The following is a 24,840-nucleotide window of genomic DNA, read 5'->3' as shown; positions in this document are numbered from 1 at the left end:
TCAGAGGGCCCTCAGCAGGCGTGGGGTTTTAAAATCCAGTCAACTCAGCAAGTTCTGAAATCTGTAATGCCTGGATTTACTTTTGCTTGAAAAGTTTTTATTTTTTTATCCGGGAATCCATTAGTTTTAAGGGTTGAACTGTTGAAGTGTTGCTCTTTCAAATGTTCATGAATCTTTAAACCTTGTTTTTGTTCACACTGTTTATTGCCTGCATTATGTCATATTATATATATATATTTGTTTTCTTTTTTTTATTGCACGAGGTATTTATTCATGAATGTCATCCCGGCCTTAATTGTAATTGTATATCTTCATCTCTCTCAATGTTTACTTTTCACTTTTACTAGTCAGCACTATATTAAATGACTGCTAATTCAAAATGAACATTTGTTACTGCTGCTAGTTCCTATTTTCACCATTTAACTGGCTAAACACAGAGTGGTCTTTATTGTTAAGCAGTCACAGGAAACACGATGTATTTGTTGGCTAAACAGCTGATACGGTCTTGTACACTCTCCAAAGCAACTGTGTTCTCTTGCACAAGGATTAGTATCCAAGAGCTTCAGCGTTTTAGCACAATCTAAAGGCCATCTCCCAAGTGTCTTGTCGACACACAAAAACACAAAAGGCCCTGCACCAGAATCAATAGCTGATTATCGGGCAACAGCACAAAGCGCACCCAATCAATTTCAATTTCCCTGCTCAGGAGCTTGCATATGAATTTCAGGATGTCCTTTTCCTCACTTATGATTACAAGGATGTGACTTGTGGTCTATTATTGGAATCCTGGAAGAAGTTATTAGTGATCAGCATGACCTTTGACTGCAGTTCTCCTTTTTAATGGCAGCTTTGTCACATCGACCGAGGTCGGCTGTCAATTTAGTGGCTTGCTAATGTGTGCATTAACAATTTGTTGACTCAGTGACACGCTTTCCTAATTCACTTTGCTGTCAGCATCTTACTGAAATCCATTTCACTGTACTTACTTTTTTCTTTTTAATTAGATATCTTGATCTTTTGTTGTGTGGACGTACTGAAGTTCAGGGACAGGGACTAGATTAGTAGGATTTAACAGGCTTGTTGTACTGCCTAATGAGCAGCAAATAAGAATGAATGTAACTACACTGACAGTTACATATATACATACATATACAAACACAATCGGGTCCCTTATCTCCCCTACAAGGATGCTGCCATCCTAACAGGAAGAGGAGGGTCAGGGATGACCTGGGGCACAGGAAGTGACTTCATTGGATGTGGCCCATTTGTGAGAATTAAAGTGGAATGCTGCAGCCACATTGATTTTTGTCAGACGCTGTACATTTTAGCAGCGATAAGTCTGGATCAGATACAATTGGATGAATCCTAACTGCCCCTGAGTCTTATCACGGTCGACAGGTCTGCTCGTGGAATTTGGCTCAGGGCGTATTTGTGTATCTGTGTTTATGTGGCCTTGTTTGTTTTTGTTCACTCCAAAGTTTATTTGCTCTGTTTTTGATCCTGCGATACGCATTCAGACGGTACGGCCTCTACTCCCTCTTGACATCTTCTGAGACTGCGAAACTATTCGGCTATTGCCTTTTCTCTTTCAGCTGTTGCTCTTTGACTCATTTTTATTTTCCCTTTTCGCAGCCTTTTCTCTATTATTTAAAGCCAATGTGGTTTGTACAGAGACACGGCGATTAAGGCATGTCTTTTATCAAATACATTTTAAATGTAATTTGCCTGCTCATTTTTGGTTGTATATTTATTTCAAAAATATTCTCTTTGTGTTTTTTTCCTATTTTCACTTATATTAAGGAATCAAAATGCTCAACTTCATTTCCAATTAGCCACTGTGAATGAAAAAGTATAAAATGAATGAACACAATTTAAAAGCTTTTTTCAAGTTTAAGAACAAATTATTTTAATTCATTATTTGATTTGTGGTACACTGCAGTAATAAAAAGCTGCACAGCACTGCCTCAACCATCATGCCCCACCCCCCATTTCAATATTCGTTGTATTACACATAGACGACATCACATCCAACATCAATTATTATGTCAAAGATCTCTATCCCTAAAACACCAACCATCATGTGCATCCACTTAATGCAGCAGCAAATCATGCGGTCAGAACAACATTGACATTTTATCGCCTCATAAAGTGTTTGTTGCGAGTGTTTTAGCGAACAGTTGCCTGTTCAGACCTCCTGCAGCCTGACATTAGCTGGCTGCTAGCTGTGACTGATATGAGATTAATGAGCAGTGAGAGGGAGAACAGTTAAGTTGCAGACAAGAAAAACAACGAGTTAAAAGATGCTAAAACAATCAATAATTCATCGCTGTGAGTGAACTACTTGAAATTAAACATATTACATTACATGTCACTTGTTAGTCGCTTTTATCCAAAGCGACTTACATACTCAATACACTGGGCAATCCCCACAGGAGCAATTTGGGGTGAAGTGTCTTGCCCAGGGACACAACAACATGCTGACTGCAGTGGGGTTTGAACCTGTGACCACCTGATCCCAACGCACAACCCACTGCACCACACGCCTCCCTACATATCAAAGTTTGTGGTAAAAGCTTCTCTGTGTGATTTCAGGGCTAGGAAGGCCGAGTTAGCAACAAGAACATAAAGCAACATGTATCCTGTGAAGACAGGAAAGTAGAGCAACACTTTTAGTTCTTGAACCGAACCGTTTCTTGGCTCGGTTGACTTATACATAATGTTATGGTCCAATGTTTATAGAAATGTCTATTCAGTCTCCGTTCATCCTGATTTTACCCCGCGCGTTAATATTTTAGTTCCCAATTATATGCCTCAACCCTTCCTTTACTTGACTAGCTCGAGTCCTCACTGGGAATTATAGGCCGTTCTAATCTAAAAATATCTCATACTTGAGTTTCTCTTTTTCTTCTCCTATAGTTTACATTTTTTAGGATTCTTTTTTTATCTTGCCTTTCTCCTCTGACCCCTCTCTGTATAAGTGTTACACCTCACTTCTCGTCATCGTTGCTGCGTCTCTCTTCTCAATCAGTCAACTCTCCTCTCCTCTTTTTGCCTAAAGGACTGGAAGCGTTACATTCTTTCCCCTGTAATGGTCCTAATCCGCTTAGTTCTGTAATGTAGCCCAACATTAACCCCCACATCTCCTGCCTTAAGCTCCACTCATGTGCTTGTTTGTATTCCTAATTGGTGCCTGTTTTTGTGAATGACAGTCTCAAGTTAAAATATCAAACCCCTGGTAAGCCAAAATTGTCACACGTTTGACAAATAGCTTGTTTCATCTCTTTTTTTCCCCTTTTAATCTTGGCTTCCGCTCATTGTGGAATTAGTTATGCTTGTGTTTGCCAAGTCCCCGAGTTAATTTCACATCATTCGCTGGAGAGCTCTGAAATACTATATATTTGTCGCACACATCAAAAATGCTGTTTCGGGACCTCAAGTATGTTAATATTTGTTAATTAGCTAAGCGCACTTCAAAGTGTTGCTCTTATGAATATTCAAAGTTGTATTGTGTCTTTTTTTTCACCCTCGACAGCCATCTGTCTGCGTGTCTTTGATGCACACCACATGTCTACCCTGCTGTTCAAAATGCCGACACACACACAAACGTCACACAAACACCTCCACATTCAGCTCATATATGATGTGCATTTGAATGTAATATTTGCATCTCTTCAACATAGCCCTAAAGACCAGAGCAGCTATCCACGCCTCTCCAGGAATGTTATTTATAGACTTATTTAAAGCATTTAGCCGGTTTCTCTTCGCAGCCCTCTCATAATGCAGTCCTCTGTGGACTGCTGGTATTCAAATGATGGGATCCGAACTGTAGCAGGCTTCAAGGCTCTCAGAGTTTAACTTTATATAAAAGCTGTCAAGGAATAGTGTTACATTGATTAAAACGCATGAATAATGTTCTCTGTGCAGAAGATTGTATCTGCCCTGTCCTCACATCCCCATTGCTTTCTTTTTGTCGTCTTTTAGCAAAAAGCCATGTTTTTATCACTCCTGACTCAGACAGGTACACCATTCCATTAGAGGAGCTCTGTTCAGTTGGCCCTCTGCCCTCACTTTCTTTATTGCTTTGATTTTTGCACTTGAAATGTTCTCCTTTTCATCACTTCCACCTAGTAACAGTTTTAATTTTTAAAAACGTATACTTATTTTAATGGAAAATTCTGTACAAAACTCTTACTTTTCTCTGAAAAACTCCCCTCTAACATGCTCTCTGCCCATTCAGGCCTCAGGAAGTGGGTGTGTGGTGTGTTAGTTTAAGGGGGAGAGAGCGAGGTAGAGAGAGGAGGGGAATGGGAGGATACAGATCAAAATAATAAACAGCTGTGTGAAAGACTGGGGCGAGTGGCCAGAGAGAACGAGATCAGAGGAGGAGGAAGAGGAGAGAGAGAGAGAGAGATGGGTGTTTGTGTTTCCCCCATTGGAACAAAATGCCAAAGAAGAAACGCAACTTTAGAAGAAGTTTTGTCATCCAAGAGGAGGAGAACGAACAGGATGACAAACACATCAACCACTTCTCAAAAGGCGAAGGGAAGATAATCGGCAGAGCTTCGACTCAAAGAGGCTGGCGAGTCAAACTCTCTACCTAGGATCCGAACGCCAAGACTCCAGGCAGCTTGTCGCTAACACGTGGCTACAGAAAAGAAGAAGGCATTCTTTGACTAAGTGGCCCAGTCATGGCAGTGATTAGGAGGGTGTGATGGAGCGAGACCAGACCGGGGCTGGAGACCCGAGGGGCGGGTATTAAGGCAGGCACTGAGGTGACTCTGTCTCTTTGAGCCCCTTACCCTTTACTCAAGGGAAGGAGAGGGCAAACCATATGCCTCTTTGTGCTGCCGTCTCTCCACAAGGGCTGTGTGACTGGCAGGAATAGAGTGCTTTTCATCAGAGTAATTGAGAGCAAATGCCCCGGCCCTACCCTGAGTTGGACTGCCGTACATCGTGTAAACAGCTTCCTTCATGCCCAGAGGGGGAGTGGCGGCAGGGAAGCAGAGCAAAGTTGCAGGAGAGAGCCAGACCTTTCTTCGGCCGTTTGGAGGTTTACATCAACCGGCCTGTCCCTCAAGACACAAACCGTTATCTCATCTTTGCAGACCTCTACCCAAGATTTGTTGGATTTCCTCCCCAGTTTAAGTGCCCTGGCCAGAAGAACTCAGCTCTCAGCCTCCCGCCTCCACTTTGTCAAACCTCCAGTGGCACCAATAGTCCTGTTAATCCTAAACCCAGTTTTGAAGCATGACGGCAGAGTAACTGTCACACCCCAATTCTCAGCTCGACTGCCTTTCCCAAGAGGATGCTACGAACATGTGGCGGGATTGGGCCAGCACACACACCGCCACGCATGCACAAGTGCTGCCGAGGGGTGTGTGAAGTGTGGAAATTGCCTGTTTTGAGACTGCGGCCCAAGTTTCACTTTCTTACGTTTAATTGTATTACAAGAGCCGTGTTTCTCCACGGTTTGAATCAAGTTGGTTCTCACTTTGGATTCGGTATTGATCCGAACCCTGACCTTGGACGTTTCTGTTTTGACGGTAACCACTGGAGGACTGACCTACCTGTGCTGACTCCTTGCCGACCTTCCACCTGCAGAACATGTAGGCACTTGCGAGAGCTGAAGGAGTCCGTGCACACACTCTAATATGATTGGCTTAAACTTCAGCGTGCAGGAGTTGCTCAGAAAGCTCGAACAGGTATATTTCTACTGATTTAAGAACAGCTTGGTCTTGGTCTCACATTGGCTTTTGGAAGTGGTCACTTAAACAGCATGAATACAAGCACAGTCCCTCTCCATCTTCCCCTGTGTGTGTGGTGGTGGACCTACTGTAATGTATTCAGCTTCATGAGGTCGGAGCAGTCCTTATTGGACTTATTAAAATGGAATAATCTGTTCTGGCCTGTGCTGATAGTTATTTGAGAGCATTACCATGCAGTGAATGAATTATAGAATTTGACAAAGAACCTTGAATTATGCCTAATTTGTCAAAGCAAACGATTGTGGTAATTGTGTTATAAAAGGCTAATGACAAGCATGGCTTCGCTCAGTAAGGGTCAATGTTGTTTGTCAATGGGAAATACACATTTGGGAACAGTTATAATCAACGCCACAGTGTGTTATTATTGTTTTTACCTCAGCCATCTTTACATTTAATGCTTTTTTCCTTGACAACGATAACAGTTTCTTAACTTCAGTAACTAAAAGGGAAGTCTGACACACCTTACCTGCGCACAAACCAGCCCACAGCTAACAAATCTGTATCACTCATTACGGCGTGCATGAGATTCAGAAGCCGTTAACCTTTCTGCTGCCTTTCTGCACACTTTGCCACTACTGATATTGAGTTAATTTCTTGAAATAACGCATTAATAAAACAGGAAATAGCTGCAAACAGAGGCTTTTTATAGCTGACACGCTCCCTTGTGGCACACAGATGTCTTTTTGTAGTGTTGTACATGTGTGGTAAAGACCAAGCGACGGAAAGTTATCCATCACCACACTAATGCGTCCCACGATTCACACCAACATACTTAAACTGTTGTCTTTCAGTGGGGGAAATGAAATGTAAAGGGAGCTTTGTAAATGAATATATGTGCCTCTGAATGCCCACACAGTCGGTGCCTTCTTCTGTGTTGTGTGTGAGTGTGTGAGCAGTCAATATTGCTTCCAGGGAAATAGAAGTGCTAAAGAAAAAGAAAAGGGAAGCACTTGGGTAATGACTTTAAAAACTGCCAGCTTGCTAAATGACAGGATGACTCTCTTGTCTTTCACTCTTTATTTCTCCTTTTCTCTTTGCTTTTCTGTCTCTTTTTTCTCATTCCGTCTGTTTGTCTCTCACTGTCTCTCTTCTTTGACCTCTAAGAGGCATTTGATTTGTGTCAGAAAGCCAGAGGGTGATTATCCTTGTGAATCACAGCGAAGGGATTTGCTTTAGCCTTTGTTGAAATGGCTCTTGGCATTCAGTGAATTGCAGCACCTTGTCACAGATGATTGTGGTAAATATTAATTGTTTTCTGTATAGCCTGGTCTTCATTGTCGCTGTGTTTTTTTTGAGAACATAGTTAACAGAGTAGCTCAGCAGTTGTTACTTTACTTCATGTGCACATATTAAATGGCAGGGGTTAATATATTTCCCCTCTATTTAATGTTATCATCATTAATGTGTAGCTATTTTTGACATGTGTGATTTGGCTGGTGATGAACAGTCACTTTTTTCCAGGCACATTGGGTGTATCCCATGTATCCAATATTCAATTATTTTTAAAACTTGGATTGCTTAATTTACAGATTTGTTCAAGCTGAGAACACTCTAATAATCTCTTAATGCCCTCTTTTGGTAATTGTTCATTTATTTTCAATATGGTAGAGACTAAATTAAAACAGTGCAGCGACATTCATTTTATTCTCTAAGTTAAGGCAGTTTTACAGTAATTATTAAATGAAAAGTCAAACTATCTTTTCCAATCTGTAATGCATCACCGGAGAAGATACACAAGCAGCCGCTGAAGATGAGTCGTTGAACCCGTCGAAATGTTTTTTTATTTCTAAACTCTTATAGGATGTAGGTCTCATTACACCCTACACTCGTTCTGTCCCATTTTCAATCTGACTGTGCTACAGGCAGTGTGACACGCATCCATATGTTATTGGAGTATTTCTTTATCTGAAGTTCAAATGGGTTGAGCTGAGGGGAGTCCCACTAGAGAGAGGGGGAGTGAAGAGAAAATAGAGCAGTTTTACACATCTAAAAATAAAACATTTGACGGGATCCTCTGCTTACGTCATCTCCCCTTGTGGTTCACACACTAACACTCGCATTTACCCTGTGAGATGTGGTTGTGTAATAGAGCTGCCTCGTTAAGGGCACTCACACATACACATGGTTCAAAATGGTAATCCGTCACAGTATTGAATGTTGTTGCCTTTTTGCAGCCGCACATACACATAATTTTTGGTTTGTGCCACAAAATGTTATTATTGCATACTCTATCTCAGCATAAAATCAGCAAAGCTTGCTTTAGTGTAGAGCTGGTACAACCTAAGCAGCATGAATAGATGTTGCCTAAGGACTTCAAAGTCAGTGAAAGGGTGGAAGAAATCTTGTTAGCCAACGAGTCAAAAGGTACCTCGAGGATATGTCTTAAAAATATAAACTTCTCTGCCCTCTGGAACTGTTGTTTGCAGGATGCTGTTAAATCCCTCAAGACTAGAACCAAAATCCAATATTTTTTTCGGTTCATGAATAATTGACTTGAAGAATCTGACCTCTAATTTTGGGGGAGATTTTGTTATGAACTTGCTTTACTGAGCTATGGCTGCCCTTTGCTTTGTATGTATTTGCTCAGACACTAACGTTCCCCCTGAAGAAATGGTCGTTCTGATCATTATTCTTTGTTTGTGTATTTGTAGGACATCCAGGCTGAAATCGATGCCCACAATGACATCTACAAGAGTGTGGATGGGAACAAGTCGAAGATGGTCAAGGCTCTGGGCAGCTCGGAGGAAGCAGTGTTCCTTCAACACAGACTGGATGACATGAACCAGCGCTGGAGCGACCTGAAGGCCAAATCCGCCAACATACGGTCAGTTAAAGTTCAATACTTACACCGGTTTGCTCCAGTGTTTAGGGGTCGTGCAGCTCAGATTGTATTGTTCTGCTCTTTTGCTGCTCCTTACTTTGGAAAGAAAAAACATTGTGAGTTTAGGTCTCTGCCTTAATGTACAATTTAAATCAACCAGCATATTGCAGAATTGAGTTTTTTCTGTGAGTGTTATTCCTGTGTAGTTCTGACATATTGGAACAATTAGAAAATGCAGCAACAAAAAGCAAAGGGTCAAGGTAGCAAACACTTCTGTACTCTGCAACAATACATAGAGCACAAATCAAGAGTCTTCGCTCAAGGTCACTTTACTCTGGTTACTCATCAATACACTTAAGCTGCATATTATTCACAATATAAAGTTTCTTCCTCACGGGTAACTGGGGCAGTGACTTCTCCAAACTTGTGAACAAAACCGTGTTGATCATGATGGAACATGACTCATGATTCATGGAAAACCACATGAGACATACAGCGTGCTGTGGAATATTCACACAGGTTGTGGTGTTCCCTTCAGCAGTACAGACACAGTAACTCCTCTGTTCCACATGCCTGCCCTCGAGCACACGGATGAAAAACTGCTCAAAGGACATGAGAGCCGCCGCAGTGGCACATAAACTTCTGATGACAGAGACAATGCCGCGTCAGCCGCAATCTTGCCATAAATAAATAAGATTTGCGATGCAGAGGGTGAAGAAAGTGAAAGTGGAAGCGAAGTTGACAGGGCCAGATGGAGAAGTTCAAAGACGAAAGAGGAGGAGGAGGGAGGATGAAGAGAAGCATCCAAGGAGCACAACAAACTCCAGGGCAGGGGAAAAGGTGAGAGAGTAGGAAGGGGAAGTAAAAGAGATGGGAAAGTGTCACCGCTGGAAAGAGTTTGGGGGTCAGGGTGAAGCAGAACAGACATAATGGGCTGGACTTGTTCCACAGGAAGATAGGCGGTAGGAAAATGGACAGTGGGAGATCAGCCTGTGTGGGAGTTGGGGTGCTGCGGCGTGCTGATTGTGTTAAGCCCATTATGCCTTAATTGCAGTACATGTGTAATTATGACTAACTCAGCGAGCGGCAATAGGAGGTCTCTGAACACAGTGTTCAGATATATTATGCCTGGAGGAGAGGAGGAAAACACAAGGGCTTATCAACACGTATTGCATGCATGCTACCACCCACACAATTAGCAGCTAACTGTGTTTCCTATTTACAATAACATCTCCACAAGGAGGGCAGCAACTTCGCTCCAGAGATTTATTTTACAGGAGTTTGTAGTTATTAAGGCTTTTTAGTTTATTAATGTTTTTTTAACCTATGGACATTTTTATATGAACATTTTATTGAAAATAAAATACACAATGTAGCTTTCCTGCTGTATAATTACAAGTATCAGCCTTTAATAGGTGCTAAATCCACATGTGTGTTAGAGTTTTGTGTCCTAAACAGACTCTTTGATATGCCAGTACAATCAGAATTAGTAATCCTGTCTTAGTCCCACAGCGGACAGAGCATATACAAAGGCAAACATAAAGTTAGTTAGTTGAAGTGGCAAGCACACATTATGTAAGTAAACATTAATGCAAAAATCTCGACAATGGTGTAATAATCTGAGGTAGTAAAGTATCAGCAATAAGTAGTACCAATACAAGATTGTTTATGCCTTTCAGTAATGGGCTGGAAAATGCATACAGTATAATAATAATACTTAAAGCGATTGTATATTGGCAGAGCTCATCTTGAGGCGAGTGCTGAGCGCTGGTCTCGTCTGCTGGGCCTCCTGGAGGAGCTGTGGAGGTGGATCTGCCTGAAGGACGAGGAGCTGGCCAAGCAGATGCCCGTCGGAGGAGACGTCCCCATCCTGCTGCAGCAGCAGAACCACTGCATGGTACGTTCTGTCACCAAAGGGAGCGTTCCCGCCACGATGGATAAGATTGATCTTACCTTGTTTTCTTTAAGTTTCTAAAAGGTTTGTAAGTGATTTAGATTACATTTTTCATCTAGTTTTAGGGTTTTATTACCATTCTCTAAGCCCTATACATTTAGAATACAGTATTTTATTTACAGTAAAATAATTCAAAACCCTTTTATTTGAATGCGCTAATTAGATGTTGAAACTTATTTTGCTCCATTACACCTTTCTCAAAGGCTCTTTGGGTGGTGTGCACAAACTGTGATCTCCCTGACACTCCTATTAATGTTCTGCTCCTGCCGGGAGGTAACAGTTCATTATTTCTATTGGTTCATTGAGTTCAACCTGAGAAGAGTTTTAATTAACCAGGATAAACTAAAACACTTCATTGTGTGTTTAGGGCCTTAAAGTCAAAGGCAACCAAGTGTCTGATCCAGCCGGAGCCTCTTTCTCCACCTCATTTCTAAAGTTGCATACTGTGGCTCAAATAAATGCGGCTTAATATCATAATAGCATAACAGCAAACATCCTCCCTGCTCTTATTTTAGGATTCTATTTTACTCTTGGAAACATTCCTAGCAAAGAGTACAAAAAGAAGACCTGTTTTAAAAGCAGTATCACGAACACGCCCTTTAGCTACCCAGAGGTGGAGATAAGAAATCCAAACTAAAGTAGCCTGTAGCTGTTCCTCGTGTCACGTCCAATGACGATGCAGGAGGAACACTGAAGCTTTCTTTGTCAATATAGCACGTACTGGGGACCTATTGGTTTCAATCGGCAACATTTACCATTAACACTGATTGGACATCACAAAAGGTGTTGATACTCCCTTTGAGGAGAAGTTGGTTACCCTGGAAGCTGTACAGTATTTTAAAGTGCTTGTGCAAGTGCTCAAATATATCTGCTGAACAATTGGGATTGAAATCACGGGAAGATATTTTCGTAAAGCAGCAGCAGCAATTATCCTGACATTATTAACCATCAGGCCGGTCGAAATCACTACTACGCAATCAGTGTTGTTGTTCCTTCTATTTAATTCTTATAAATATTGTTATTTATCACCGTCCTATACCCAACTGTATCATGTATTGTTACAAGTGATCAATGCCTTCATTGTGCCGGCCCATTCACCACCTTTGTCATCAAAGCTATTTGTCCTCCATTTTTCCCCACTGTATTATGTATTGTAACCACTGGTTATTGTGATAGTTCATTGGCGTGTAATTGCTTTCAGATACAGTAGATGACTCAGCCTGTGGCGACTGTTTACTCCCAGTCCGCTGGTCGACGCTGCTGTTGATGTCGCTCTTGAAACCGTAATGTGTTCTCCAATGCCCGTTCGCCACACTATTACTTTGTTCCACAAAACGCCTTGAGAGTAAACACATGTGCTGTTGCGCGTGGGCGCAGGATCATAGACATACTGGGACAGATCAACATAACACACACACACACACACACACACACACACACACACACACACACACACACACACACACACACACACACACACCCATCACAATTCTGTCACAGGGTTTATGATACTAACTACACTAACAAAAGTGCATACATCTGTATACTGTATGAATCCCACTGCATGGGCATCTAATGATGTGTAAGGTTTTATTCAATTCAACAACTATTATTTATTACATTACATTATGAAAAATGAAATACTAACTTAGACTAATCTTCCAATTGCTGTTTACACAGACATTATCAATTAGACATTAAACACACCTCAATACTAAGACATGGGTGGGGAGAAAAGGGTATAAACAAAAGGAATACTAATAATAAATCAAAAATAACAACACATTATGATGACACACTTTTGTTATCAAACCTTAAACTTGCCTTGCCTTGCCTATCCTAACTTCAAACAAAGAAACTGGGAACTAAGGCTGCGATATTAGAAAAATCTTCATGCATTTTTGTTTCAAAGACAAATATTGAGAATGGCAGATAACTGATCTATTTCAGAGACGGAGTGCAGTGCTTTTCTGCATTGGCATACAATCCATTTATTGGCCGCTGTAATGTCTGCTAAGTATAGTCTTTTAATGATTTAATATAGGATCATCATTCAAAAGCAGACTAATTCAGTTAGAGAATACTTTAACCCATGGCTAAATTATTAAGATATTGCTGAAGGGTAATGCTAGATATTGTCAACATATAGTTTCCAGGGAGCAACTGGAATCAAGTGATGATCTGCCCACACTATAGATGTAGTCTATGAAGGAATGTAATGAATTTGAACATGGTGATGGTTAGAAGGAAGAGAGATGTTCTGACAGTTAGGACCTGGAATGAAAGACCATGTTTTTTTGTGTGTGTTTCAAACCAGGAGACAACAAATAACAGTCCAGGTTCATCAAAATGTTTCCTCTGAGGCCTGGTGTGATATTGAGGCATGTTCTGGGTCTTGTTCTCAGAACCTGACAGAGAACAGAGACAGGCTCACCAGATCAGACAAGGTCCATTAGGAATGGGACTGAGCGCACACACTGACCTCAGGGGAATACAATCCTTCTGCATCCCTACTTTCACCTTCCTCTTCTTTCATTAACCTGCCTCAGCTCTTCTGTTTCTCCTCTGTGGTGTCTGTTCTGCTGTTGGTCCCCCCCCGCTTTTGCATTTCCTTTATTTACAATATGTTTTCCGTGCGCTATCCACTGTCCATTCCTTTGTTCATTTCCGGTCCTTCAGCATTGAGAACGCCGGAATAGAAAATAATAAAGGATCCATTGTGATTTTGACTCATATTTTTCCCTTCGCTTCCTTCTTGTATTCTTAATAAATTGGCCTCGAGTTTCGCTGACCCTGAGAGACTTGAAGGAGCTGAGCAGCACAAAGAGCTGTGGCTTTGAATACGTCACGCTCTATTACTTGCTAACACCGACGCGCAGTTCCCCTGTGCTCACACATACGTACATACACACACTTCTGTCACTCAGAAGCTATTCTGTCTCTTTGTGACCGGGAAAATATAGCTATATGGAAATTGGTATCTATGAGCTAGGAAGGGCTTAGAAGGACTAAGTGGAATAACCTGTTTCCCCCCAGTTTTTGTACGTGAGATTTGGATAGATATAGGAGGATAAACCACTTGGCCAACAGAGAGCAATGGATATTGCTGTTATTAAAGATCAGGGGGAAGGACAATCGGGAGAGCAGTGGTTCAAACAGTCTAAGAAGGTGATGGACAGGGCCGAAAACAATTGAGAGCTAAAGAAATAGGAAAAACAGAGGTTTATGTGTGGAAGAGAGCAATTATTTAAGTAGAAATACGGTGCACTTTCACCCGTCTGTTTTCAGGAAATTCAGTTTCTAACAGTCGTTTTAGATTCTGCCAGAAGGCAGTTTTGTTCATACGGCAGGAGGTGATTTAAAAATGTGTGTGACAGAGAGGGAGGGGTATTATCCTTTCTAACTGGAGTAACTTCTTGCTCCCTCCTCTGCGTATGGATCGGTTTCTTTCTTTTCCCTGCTAAACTGGCCATAATAGCATTTATTAAACGCATATTCAATTATCCCATAAAAGGCCTCCATCAGCATCCAGCTGATTAAACTCATCAATCTCCTCTATTCAATTAACAGCTTGAAGGATTTGGAACAAGGGACCAAGTGCTTGTGGGCATTTTTTATTAACAGCTCTTATCTTTCAGCAACAGTTGGCTTCTTGTCCAAATTGTTGGGACGGTTCAATCTTTTCTAGCGCTCTTCCAAATGTTTCTGAGTCAATAAATATAAGACAAACAGACAAAGTGGGATTCTATTTAAGTTTCATTTTAATTTGGTTTCTTTAGCAGTCTCAATATGCTTAAGCCGGGCACAATTACCCTGTCTAAAGTGAGGAGGATCTAATGATCCTCTCCAGAACCTTCTTAATCATTGTGCCTGCATGATTGATTAGCACCATTTGCACCAGGAAGGACAGGTCGTAAAGGAGAGTACAATTGATTAAAGTGCTGTGCTGAAGTTAACATTATCTCCTAGGAAACAGTGACTTTTTCTAACACTCAATTGTCTCGTTTTGAGTAACTTGTAATTGTTTTTGTCTGATTTGCATTTGTTTGACTTTTGTCCTAACAGTCTGTTGCCCTGCAGGCTGATTATAGTTTTCTTTTAATTGTGTTAAGTGCATGGCTTACTAAATGTTACTGCTTAATATCCTCTGTAGCCGAATGTTTCAACAATATACCTCAGCAGTATAACACATTTAAACTACTAAGTATATTATTACATATTTGAATATTAACAATGGCTTAAACCACTGCATGTGTACTGTATGTGAAATGTGTCACTCGCTCACAGTGATGAACTATCAGATAAATATCAGCCAACTTTGTCATTGCTGTAATTCCATATGCATTGACATAGTATACAGCTGTTTCAGCGAATACATGCAAAACCAACATTATGCAACCTGTCAAGCAACAAACAGCAGACAATGGAGCATTTAGCAGCTAAAGAGACTTAGATCTCCCTGGGAGTGTGTTTTAACCAAAAAACACACTTCACAAACAGACATGCATCAGGTGGACAGAGAATTGACTTTTAATTATGCATATATTACTCAGAGTTTGTTGGATGTCAAAATCAGCAGCTGTTACAGTAGATGACAGCTTCACCATATTCACCATAGCTCTTTATACATCTGTCTTCTGTTTGCAGATTGTTGCCCCTGCCCCACAGTGGCCATAACAGCAGTACTGTAAATGCAAATCATAAACAATGTTGAAAACAAAAAATGTCTGCAAAGTAATGAATGAACAGCTGTGAACATCAGTACCAGTGATAATAATCCATAATATTAAAATAGATTTAAAATATAATATTTTCATCGGATTGAAATCCATGTAAATAATTGCAGTAACAGTAAAATAAACGTATCCAATACATATTTATCAAACTTAATAAAATAACTTTTTTGTGTAAGAATCTGTCATTGAATGCACACATGTTTGCATCATCATTTAACCGTGCCTGACTCATTTATTAGCTGCACCTTAGTGTATTTGACTTATTTGAACATTACAGCTGGAAGCGGAAGATTAGTTAAGCATGTCATAGTTCGACTTCAAACCACAACAGTAGCATCACTAGCTTTAAGCTATTTCAAGATAACCATACGTGTTACTGTCAAAGGAGCAATTAAATATTCAGACACAAAGTCACTCTGAGGCCTCTTCATGAGCCGTGTCTGTTTCTAGTTATAAAATCTGATTTAGGTCAGACAAGTCTAAAAATTGTCTTCACTTAAGAATTTAAACATCATTTTTTACAGTGCATAAAAGAGAGAAGCTATCATTGTATGACAGTTTGTAAACTGCCTGGATATGAGTGAACCAATATTCCAAAGGCATTTTGAGTCCTGCTCAGGAGCTTTTCTGATGTTGTTGAAATCTGGTATATTGTGGTGGTCCGTTTTGGAGGCTTATTTTCCTCCTGGAAGATGATGAGGGTTGGGGTAATATTGCTGCGAGGCTGAGATAGCAGACTTTTGAGAACGGAGAGAGAGGCCTTTTTGGTAGAGCTCTGAAAGTAGCTGTGTTGTTGTGATGTTATCTCATCTCCACCACAGCACAGGGCACGCGGTGATAAGAGTTTGCAGTGTTCCTCCGGCCACACACAAACCTGGACACAAACAGCCCCACACAGACACAACCACTCAGACACACGAATGCACAAAGCCAAGGTCAAGGTCACACACAGCTACAAGACAGATGTTGTGAGCATTGTGGGACAGACAGGAGTCCTGTCTCTGTCTGGTCTTCACAAATCACAGCAACACAGACCATATTCTAATGTGCCAGTAAAAACTCTCAAGAAGAAGAAGAAGAAGAAGAGCATACTGAAGGACAAACCTGCCGCCTTTTATCTTTACATCGACAGCTGTCTGTCTGTCTGTCTGGGATTTACTAGAAAAAAATCTTTCTTTACCTCAAAGCTCTACATGTGTCAAATATGTATCTCTTATGCTCTCTCTGAAATGTGTGTCCTTGTGTGACTCTGATAATGTGAGTGTGAAGTTTAACTAAGGGGTGTTGGGAAAGGTCTTTGGTGTTGTTATCTGTCTGAGGTGCAGGGATACCCCTTCAATAACCAATATCGTTTTTTTGTTGTTGCCTTGAATAGTTGTAGTATTTTCGTGACACAATAAAACGCCAAGATCACACCATCACAATATGATTCTACTAAAGGTGGATGAACAATTACCTCTTACAGTTTATATGTTTTAATGTTTGCAGGGCAGGTTTTACTTTTTTTTGGCACACCATGATTACTTATATCAGAAAACTAACCAGTAGATCACTTACATTTCAACCGAATTGTAAGTAGTCTTAAATTATATTTAAATGTCACCCAGTCCTAATGCCAACATTTCATAAATTCACTATATACTCTTCTATATAAACAGAAAATCTCTTCAAAAAATATAAAAACAGCCAAAGTAGGTAACTGTTTTGCCAGTGGCAACAGTATTTTTTCATCGTTCTGCAATCAGGGTTCTTTGATTTATCCAACTGGGGATGCTGTTGGTGCTCCCACCATCCCCCATCTGTGATTTGCAGAGAGAAATGTGTTGTGACATTACAAAACTGATATAAGAATAGGTTTACTTACCATTCTCGATATGCAAAGAATATGTTTGAATACAAAACATATACACACTTCATTCAATCCCTTTCAAAGCCCATTTGTAGCCACTCAGAAAACAAAACAAAACGGATAAGGTTGGTTTCGACTGGTAGTTGTCCACGCAGCCCTGCTCCTTTTCTTATCTCTGCTCAACATACACAGCTCCTTTTCTCTTCCTCAATCATCTCTCATTTACTTTCTATCTCTCAAGGTCTGCTCTCTGAGCTACCTGCCTAATATATTCCCTCCATGAGAGCTCGGAGGAAATCATTGGAACGAAGCAAACCATTTATCAGCAGGTGTGATTTAATTGATTTCCAGCTCCATTTCAGCACGAGGGTACATCTTTCCGCAGGAGGCCGTGTGGAATTGTCATTGCAGTGGTCTAAACTTTACTATTACAGAAGGTTACTCCCTGAAATGAGCGTTGTTATTTTGGAACTAGAACAAATAGGTCTGAGCGCATTTCAAGGCCTGTGAGCACAGTATTACACCCCATCCTCCTTCCCTGCTATTTCCCCATCTCTTCTTATCTCTCCAGATGGTACTGTACTGTACATACCATCCCACTGAACCCAGGGTGTTGTCATCTGCCGCTCAGTCAATGTGACGCAAACGACAACAAAACATCATTTTTGGCATTTCATTTTCACTGTCTGTTTGAAAAAGTCTGATACGTGTGAGACTATATCAAAGCACGACGTCCCATCTAATCAACGTGCTTCACAGCGTCTTAAACTACAACGCCTCGTTACAAAGCAATCACACACTCCGATAGGCAATAAAGTTCCCCAGGGGTCACACTTATACTAAAACACGAATAATTATACTGTAACATGCCGTTTGTGCTGCCTCTTTTTAGTTCGAAATAAGGTTAAGAAAAGTGTCCGTTAAATTGGTTTGTGAACTTTTAGTATCTGTTTTTCTGCATTGTAGGAGATGGAGTGTGTGTGTTTTTGTGTGCGTTTTAAGCTGCTGTGAAGGAAGATGAGCAGCATATGTGCTACTGGGCTCTGTAATGATATTTCCTGGAGGGTAATAGCTCACTCACTTGGTACCGCGATTCGCTCAGCTAATTTCATACCGACCCCAAGGAAATGGCCGGTTTGACCCTCTACTCTCGCCTTCAATCGCTAATCTTTTTCAAAAGTGTCCCTCCCGCTGACACTCTTAACAACACCGCTCTCTCGCCTTTACTTCCTGCTTCCCCTCTTACTCAGGGAAGTCTGGGCAGACAGTGTTTTGTTATGCAGAAATCACCTAATTAGTCTCTGAGAGTGTTGTTTATCTCGCCCATAAGTCTAATCGTAAACATCTGCTCTTGTTCTTTGGTCGTGAGTGTGAGCTAATCATAAGTCTCTTGTTTCGTAATATAATGAAAGCTGGAGCTGATTCAAGCAGAAGTGGTTTGATTAGCAGAGATTTCTGTGGGGGAGCAGCAATCTGGATGCAAAACTCCTTCAGATTACAGCAGGTTCATTTGGAGTTCATCGGCGCTGGCAAGATAAGGACACACGAGTCAAACATGCACATACCTGCAGAGAAAATGCATGAATTATCTCCTGCTCAAGTCCATTATTGGTAATAAAGTCTACTTACGAATGCACTTTCTTTCTCATTGAGAAGGCTTATTCTTTCTTCAGACAACTGCAAAAACTCGACTGGATAAGACGCACTTTCTTTCCACTTACAATCCATTCAAAGTCATTTGTTACACTTACCTTTCTGGAGAAGCTCTCTTTAACCTATCATTCTGCATTCCTCCTGCAGGTAGTACGGTCAGAGCTGAAGGAACGTGAGCATTTGGTGATCAGCACTTTGGATCAAGCCCGGATGTTTCTCGCTGACCAGCCCATCGAGGGTCCCGGAGAGCCACGCAAGAACCCACAACCAAAGACAGGTACGTTTATACTCTCCATAAAATAATCTGCATACTCGCCTATATTATAGACACTTGGCACTGGACTCAATGGTGAGCACCATTTATTGTTTTGAAATGTCATTTCCGCATTATAAAAATGAAACTAATTGTACTATTGGATCGCTGCCATAAATTATTGAACATGCCATGGACAATTCTTTTATTTAAGGCAGGGGTGGGGAACCTTTTTCCTCTCAAGGGCCATTTCAATTTTTTCAACATCCTCAGAGGGCCGTACAAATTATTGACCTCTGCTTAAAAATCACAGCCCATTCATTTGGCCTTTCTTTCATGCTGTGCAAAGAAAAAGCAACCTCTTAATCCAGATATCTTACCCTGACTCGTGCATGCATTCACGTGCACAGTTGTTGCATGACCACCAAAACAGAAAGATATGGACACAAGATGTGTGCAAATGTATATAGTTTCCTATCCATGTGGACATGATTTAAGTGGGGGGGGACCTAACCTCCTCTAGGGGGGTCCGGGGGGCAAAAAGGAGATTTTATTTTTAAATATTGAAGTTAAAAGCATCAATCTGGTGCACTTTGAGAGCAAAATGAAGAGATCTATGGAAACATCTCTCAACACCCATATGAAACAGAACTGTAAGCAGATTTACTTTTTCTTTATGGATATTTTACAAATCACTCTCCTTTCAAACTGTATTCTTGTTTATTAATAACAACTTTTTTTTACTGTCATAGTATTTTATACCTGTTTACTTTATTCTCTTGTTTTTTGATAAGTATAATGATCATATAAAGATGTGCCTTTACCTCACTGGTTGGAGAAAAAGCTTCTTATATTCGTTAGCATAGCTAGCTAACCAGATGCTAATAACAACACAGTTATTGACTGTATGATCAGTATGACAGATGAACAGATCGCGACTGGGCTTACAACTAAAGACACAGCCACGCAAAAACTGCAGCATGTGTAGCCTACGGATTTATGGGTACAATTTTTTGAAGTCCCGGAGTGGCGTTCTGGTGCTCTCCGTCAGCACTGCACCCCTGTCAGACGAGACATATACCACGTGATGACACGTAAAGGCCCTGACACACCAAGCAGTCACCAGACGACTAGCCAACGCTGAAGTCGGCTGTTGCCTGGCCGTGTTCTCCTGCGTTTTGGCCATGTGTCGCACGGGAACACACCGCACCGACTTCAGTGCGTGAGTGGCAATAACTCTCCTTACCAGCAGGCGGCGGTAGTGTGTATTCGTCATTCAAAAGAGGCAACAACCGGAAGACAGAGAAGAAGAAGAGTATCTTTTCTCCGTAATATCATACAGAGCTGGCCTCTCCTGGATCAAGGTGATGAGCAGGTCTTCGTTTGCATCATTCCAGATCGCCATGATGAGATGAAAATGAATAGCAGTCTGTGTGTGCCTTCTTAAATCGTTTGTTTACGTCCCTCACTTCCGCTTCGCTTCTCATGCACTGATTTGCTAGCTGAACAGCCAATCAGAGTGATTATTTGGTCCGACTGCCAGACCCGATGCATGGCCGATTCAACATGTTGAATCAGCCATGCATCGGGTCTGGCAGTCCAAATAAGGCGTGTCACGGTCGACGGTGCGGGACACACCAACCTGACTACGGCGCCGTGAATGCCCGACAGCCTCTGACGGCCTCTGACTCCCAAAATCGGGTTGGTGTGTCAGGGCCTTTAGGCTCGTGTTGTGTTCAAGGACCATGACTGTTGCCAGGAAAAACAGGCACTCGCTTGTTTAATTATTTTGCGGTCTAGATTTCTTACATTTTTTTCTTTTTTGCGTGTGTTTATAAATTACCTCGAGAGCCAAACCAAATGGTCTCGCGGGCCGTATACGGCCCGGGGGCCGGAGGTTCCCCACCCCTGATTTAAGGCACTGTAGTGGATACATAAACTGAAATGTACATTCAAATAAAAGGGCAGAGTATATAGCTTGTGCTTAATCAGTTATAATTACATGTTATAGTAACGTAGTCCCTTTTATCCATCTTACTAGATGTCTGATTCAGTACAATCTGTAGTAAAAGGCATTCAGACATTCAAAGCAAGCCTGTCTGGTTGTCTTTAAATAGAATCTATGACTTGGCCCAGTTGTGAGCTGAAGTGCTCTACAAACACCGTTCACTAGTGCCAATATCTAACAGATCACGGCGAGAATTAAAAATGCGCCGACTCATTCAACATTCCTTTGCTGTCTCTGTTGGATGCGGCAGGGAAGTCTTGGTTAAATCAGCACATTTGCCTTCAAACTAAAACCCTACTGTGTAAATAATTAAACCATCCCACGGGGCGGTGTAGGGGTGTGGCAAGACTTCAGAGCGTATTCCGATAGGCTTGTTGTCTGTGATCTTTGATATGCGTATCAAAGCCTCCCCTCTTTGTATAAATAGATAAAAAGCCGATCTAAGATTAGAGGCTGCCCTTGTTGTGTAGTCACTCAGTGGAGATGACGTTTCTTATCGTGACACAGAATCAAAGTCGAACAACTTCAATCGTCTGTCTTTTTTATTCAGTTGCCCCTGTGCCGTTAAATTGACTTTTGTTTTGTTTGTACGTTACATTTTTCATTACCAAAGACACACAGCATCACATTGTTTGTATGTGTCTGCATGAGGCGCCACCTGCAGTACGGCTCACAGATGTCTTCTTAGTGTGTGTATGTAAATGAGGAAGTGAGGGAGAGAGGGTGAAGAGAGATGCAACAGGTGAATATGATTATCTCCACAGTGGAGAGAAGACCTGTGAACTCATTAGCTGCAAATATTTCTATGTAGTAGTAATGTCCGTTTGGGAAGCAGTTTTCTCTTTTGCCCATTTTTTCTGTCTGTCTGCATCCTATGATTCTGACTATGACTCCTATCCTATGACTTTGTGTTTGTTTGCCCTTTTGATCACTTTCATCATGCTTTGACAGCCTAAAACTCTATCCGCACTTTAATTGGGATCCCCTTTTCCCTGTTTTTTAATACCATATGCCCTTCTTTTTTATGTCCTGTTTGTTGAGTTTAACTTATCTGCCTTACCTAAAATCGAACAAAAGCACATGAGAATAAAAGACAGTTATATGCAGGAAGAGAAAAAATGCCCAAGAAAGGCTTATTCAATATGTCAAGATGTCATTTATTTAATAAAACTATGGCTACATTTCTTAGGACTCTTTTATCTAATGAAAACTGACTGGTGAAGAGATTAGGGACAAATAAAAATGACTTCCTACTTCAGTAAAATAATCTGATCTTCAGAATATTCTTTGAATTATATAATAAATGTATATAAATGGAAAGCCAGTTGGATGCTAGAATTTGAAGAGGTTGCATTTTTAGCTGGAGGACAATTATATTAAGGGTAGTACAACATATCTACTAATGTAGTTGTAGGGAAACTACGCATATATTAAAGAATAGAAAAGGCAGTACCATCTTTTTCAACAGAATAACTGACTTCTCTTTCTTCTTCCAGACCTCACCCCAGAGGAGAAGGCGCGAGGTTTGGCCCGGGCGATCCGCAAGCAGACGGGCGAGGTGATGGAGCGGTGGGAGCGTCTGAAGGGGCACATGGGGGGCTGGCAGAGTCAGGTGGAGCGAGCCCTGGAGCGACTCCAGGAGCTGCAGAGCTCCATGGACCAGCTGGACCTGAGGCTGACTCAGGCAGAGGAGGCCAAAGAGACCTGGCAGCCGGTGGGGGACCTGCTGATCGACTCTCTGCAGGACCACATCGACAAGACCATTGTGAGAGGCACTACTGCTGTTGTGGGCATTAATGCATCGTAATCATCAACACTTCTAGATAGTTCGACCCCTCTGCACATCATTAAAACATGAAGCACTGAATCAACTTGAGTAAAACTCTACGTTGACGTGCAGGATCTTATTTTAGACCAACTGATTTAGCATTAAAGATCACCTATAATGCAAAATCCACTTTTCATGTCTTTTACACATAAACATGTGTCCCCTCTGTGTAAAGAGATTCTGAAAGTTTCAGGAAAAAGCAGATTTTGGCCACACTGGATTGTTTAACCATTAGCCAATCACCAACCAAGGTAACCCCCCCCCACCTTATCACCCGAATCTCCTCCTCGAGCACCATTGTGTTCTTTTTAACCAGATATCTCTCAGAGGGGAGTGGCACCTTATTTTCATCTAAAGTAACAGACCCAGAATCAGCACTTTTGAAACAGGACTGAAACAGACGGGATTATGGGATGCTACAATGCATGATGTGTTTGGTATTTGGAGCCAAACACTTCAGAGACATGTTTTGTAAAGTTACTGCTGCCAATTGTGGTTTGCTTCAGTTCAAGTATTAGCCGTACCATGCATGAAATAAGTGTGTGCATTAATGCGAGTGAAACATGGCTGTGAATTCTTAAACAAGTTCCACCGTCCTCTCTCTTTTTGTTTTTCGACTACAAATTGCCACTTTATTTGATTATGTACTTGGTTTGATGATTCTGCCTTGTTTGTTTGCAAATGCCACTCATTACATTTGAGGAAGTTTTTTCCACAAGGATATGCGGCCAAGAGACGAACAACAAGAAACACATTTAGTTTACGAGCAGACACAGGACAGCACTTCAAATAACGGTAAACCATAATGAATACTGTGAAGAAGGAGAAAAAGTGCCACACAGAAATATTCAAAATAAATCATTGTTTCATTAGCGAAGGCATTTATTTCTCTGTTTGTTACTCCGCTTCACATCTAACAAATGCATCCTTGGTATAGACAGTCTTGCCATTCTATCTCTTCACATCTTATCATGTTGACATCCACACTCTAATCCAATTTATTAATGGATTTCCAAACAACACTTGAAACAATCTCTTCCAGTTTGTAACACACACAAAGCACGTCCTGCAGGCATTACACGTGTACAGACAGCCACAGTACAGACTTTACATTGATGTTATACCATCCCAAAACTCAATTTAAAACTCGATTCATCTCAAATTGGACATGATGAGGGCAACGCAGTAAATAAGAGAAATGAAACTGAAGATAATCTGAACTCGGGTTATTGTTTTGCGAAAGCACAATCCCCATGATAAGGTCATCAGTTAACTGAATATTTATGATCATAATTCTGTTAGAATATCACATTTCTGAATCTTGCCGTCCAGACCATCAGAGAGGAGATCGCACCGCTACGTCACGACGTGAGAATCGTCAATGATCTTTCTGCAGAGCTGACGCCTTTGGACATCCAGCTGTCGTCGACCGCCTCCAGACAACTGGACCAGCTCAACATGAGATGGAAACTCCTACAGGTAGTTTGAATCCGCCTGAATCTCCTGCAGATGTTACAGCAGACACGCTTTCCCACACACACGTCTTCCTTTCTTTCTCTATCATTTCGCCTTTTCTTCTTACAGCATTTTGTCCAGAAATACTAGCTTCTACGACTCTACTTCTTCTGTCCTCTACCTTTCACTTTGTGCCAGCCAAACACACACGGCACGGAGAGTTGTCCCTCTGCCTGTGTGCCTGTTTTATTTGAACACAGCTCCATGCTCTCTGCAAAAGTGTGTCGCTGCACATCAATGAACACCATTCTCACATTACACCAGTCACATTCTTGACTCTCTACACAACTGACGGTCTTGGTGTGATCCGCCCCGCTCGGGGAGATGCTGAGTGTTTCTCACAGCGGAGCATGTCTCAGCCCTGGAGGCAGAGTCGTGGAGAAGTCTCTTTACGAGTCATCTGAAGGAGAGAAGAGACGTGATGTTGGTTGTGAATTATAGAGTGGCATCCTCCATGT

The 24,840-nt window shown here is 41.4% G+C and overlaps 1 protein-coding gene across 6 annotated transcripts in view; it reads left to right on the top strand.

The window, feature by feature from the left end:
* utrn (utrophin) overlaps nucleotides 1-24,840 on the top strand; it is a 195,949-nt gene that overhangs the window by 104,942 nt on the left and 66,167 nt on the right. For 5 of the 6 annotated variants that reach the window (XM_034076052.1, XM_034076053.2, XM_034076051.2 and 2 more), the window contains 5 exons: nucleotides 8,417-8,589; nucleotides 10,327-10,483; nucleotides 18,926-19,055; nucleotides 22,536-22,804; nucleotides 24,200-24,346. In XM_034076052.1, the coding sequence (XP_033931943.1) occupies nucleotides 8,417-8,589; nucleotides 10,327-10,483; nucleotides 18,926-19,055; nucleotides 22,536-22,804; nucleotides 24,200-24,346 (876 nt within the window). Of the gene's footprint in view, nucleotides 1-4,382; nucleotides 5,703-8,416; nucleotides 8,590-10,326; nucleotides 10,484-18,925; nucleotides 19,056-22,535; nucleotides 22,805-24,199; nucleotides 24,347-24,840 lie in introns of those variants that run through there. The other variant, XM_034076055.2, reaches the window with a different exon arrangement.

The sequence above is a fragment of the Pseudochaenichthys georgianus genome, chromosome 24, assembly GCF_902827115.2.
Source record: "Pseudochaenichthys georgianus chromosome 24, fPseGeo1.2, whole genome shotgun sequence".
NCBI classification, from domain to species: Eukaryota; Metazoa; Chordata; class Actinopteri; order Perciformes; family Channichthyidae; genus Pseudochaenichthys; species Pseudochaenichthys georgianus.
This window is presented reverse-complemented; position numbering and strand designations above follow the sequence as displayed.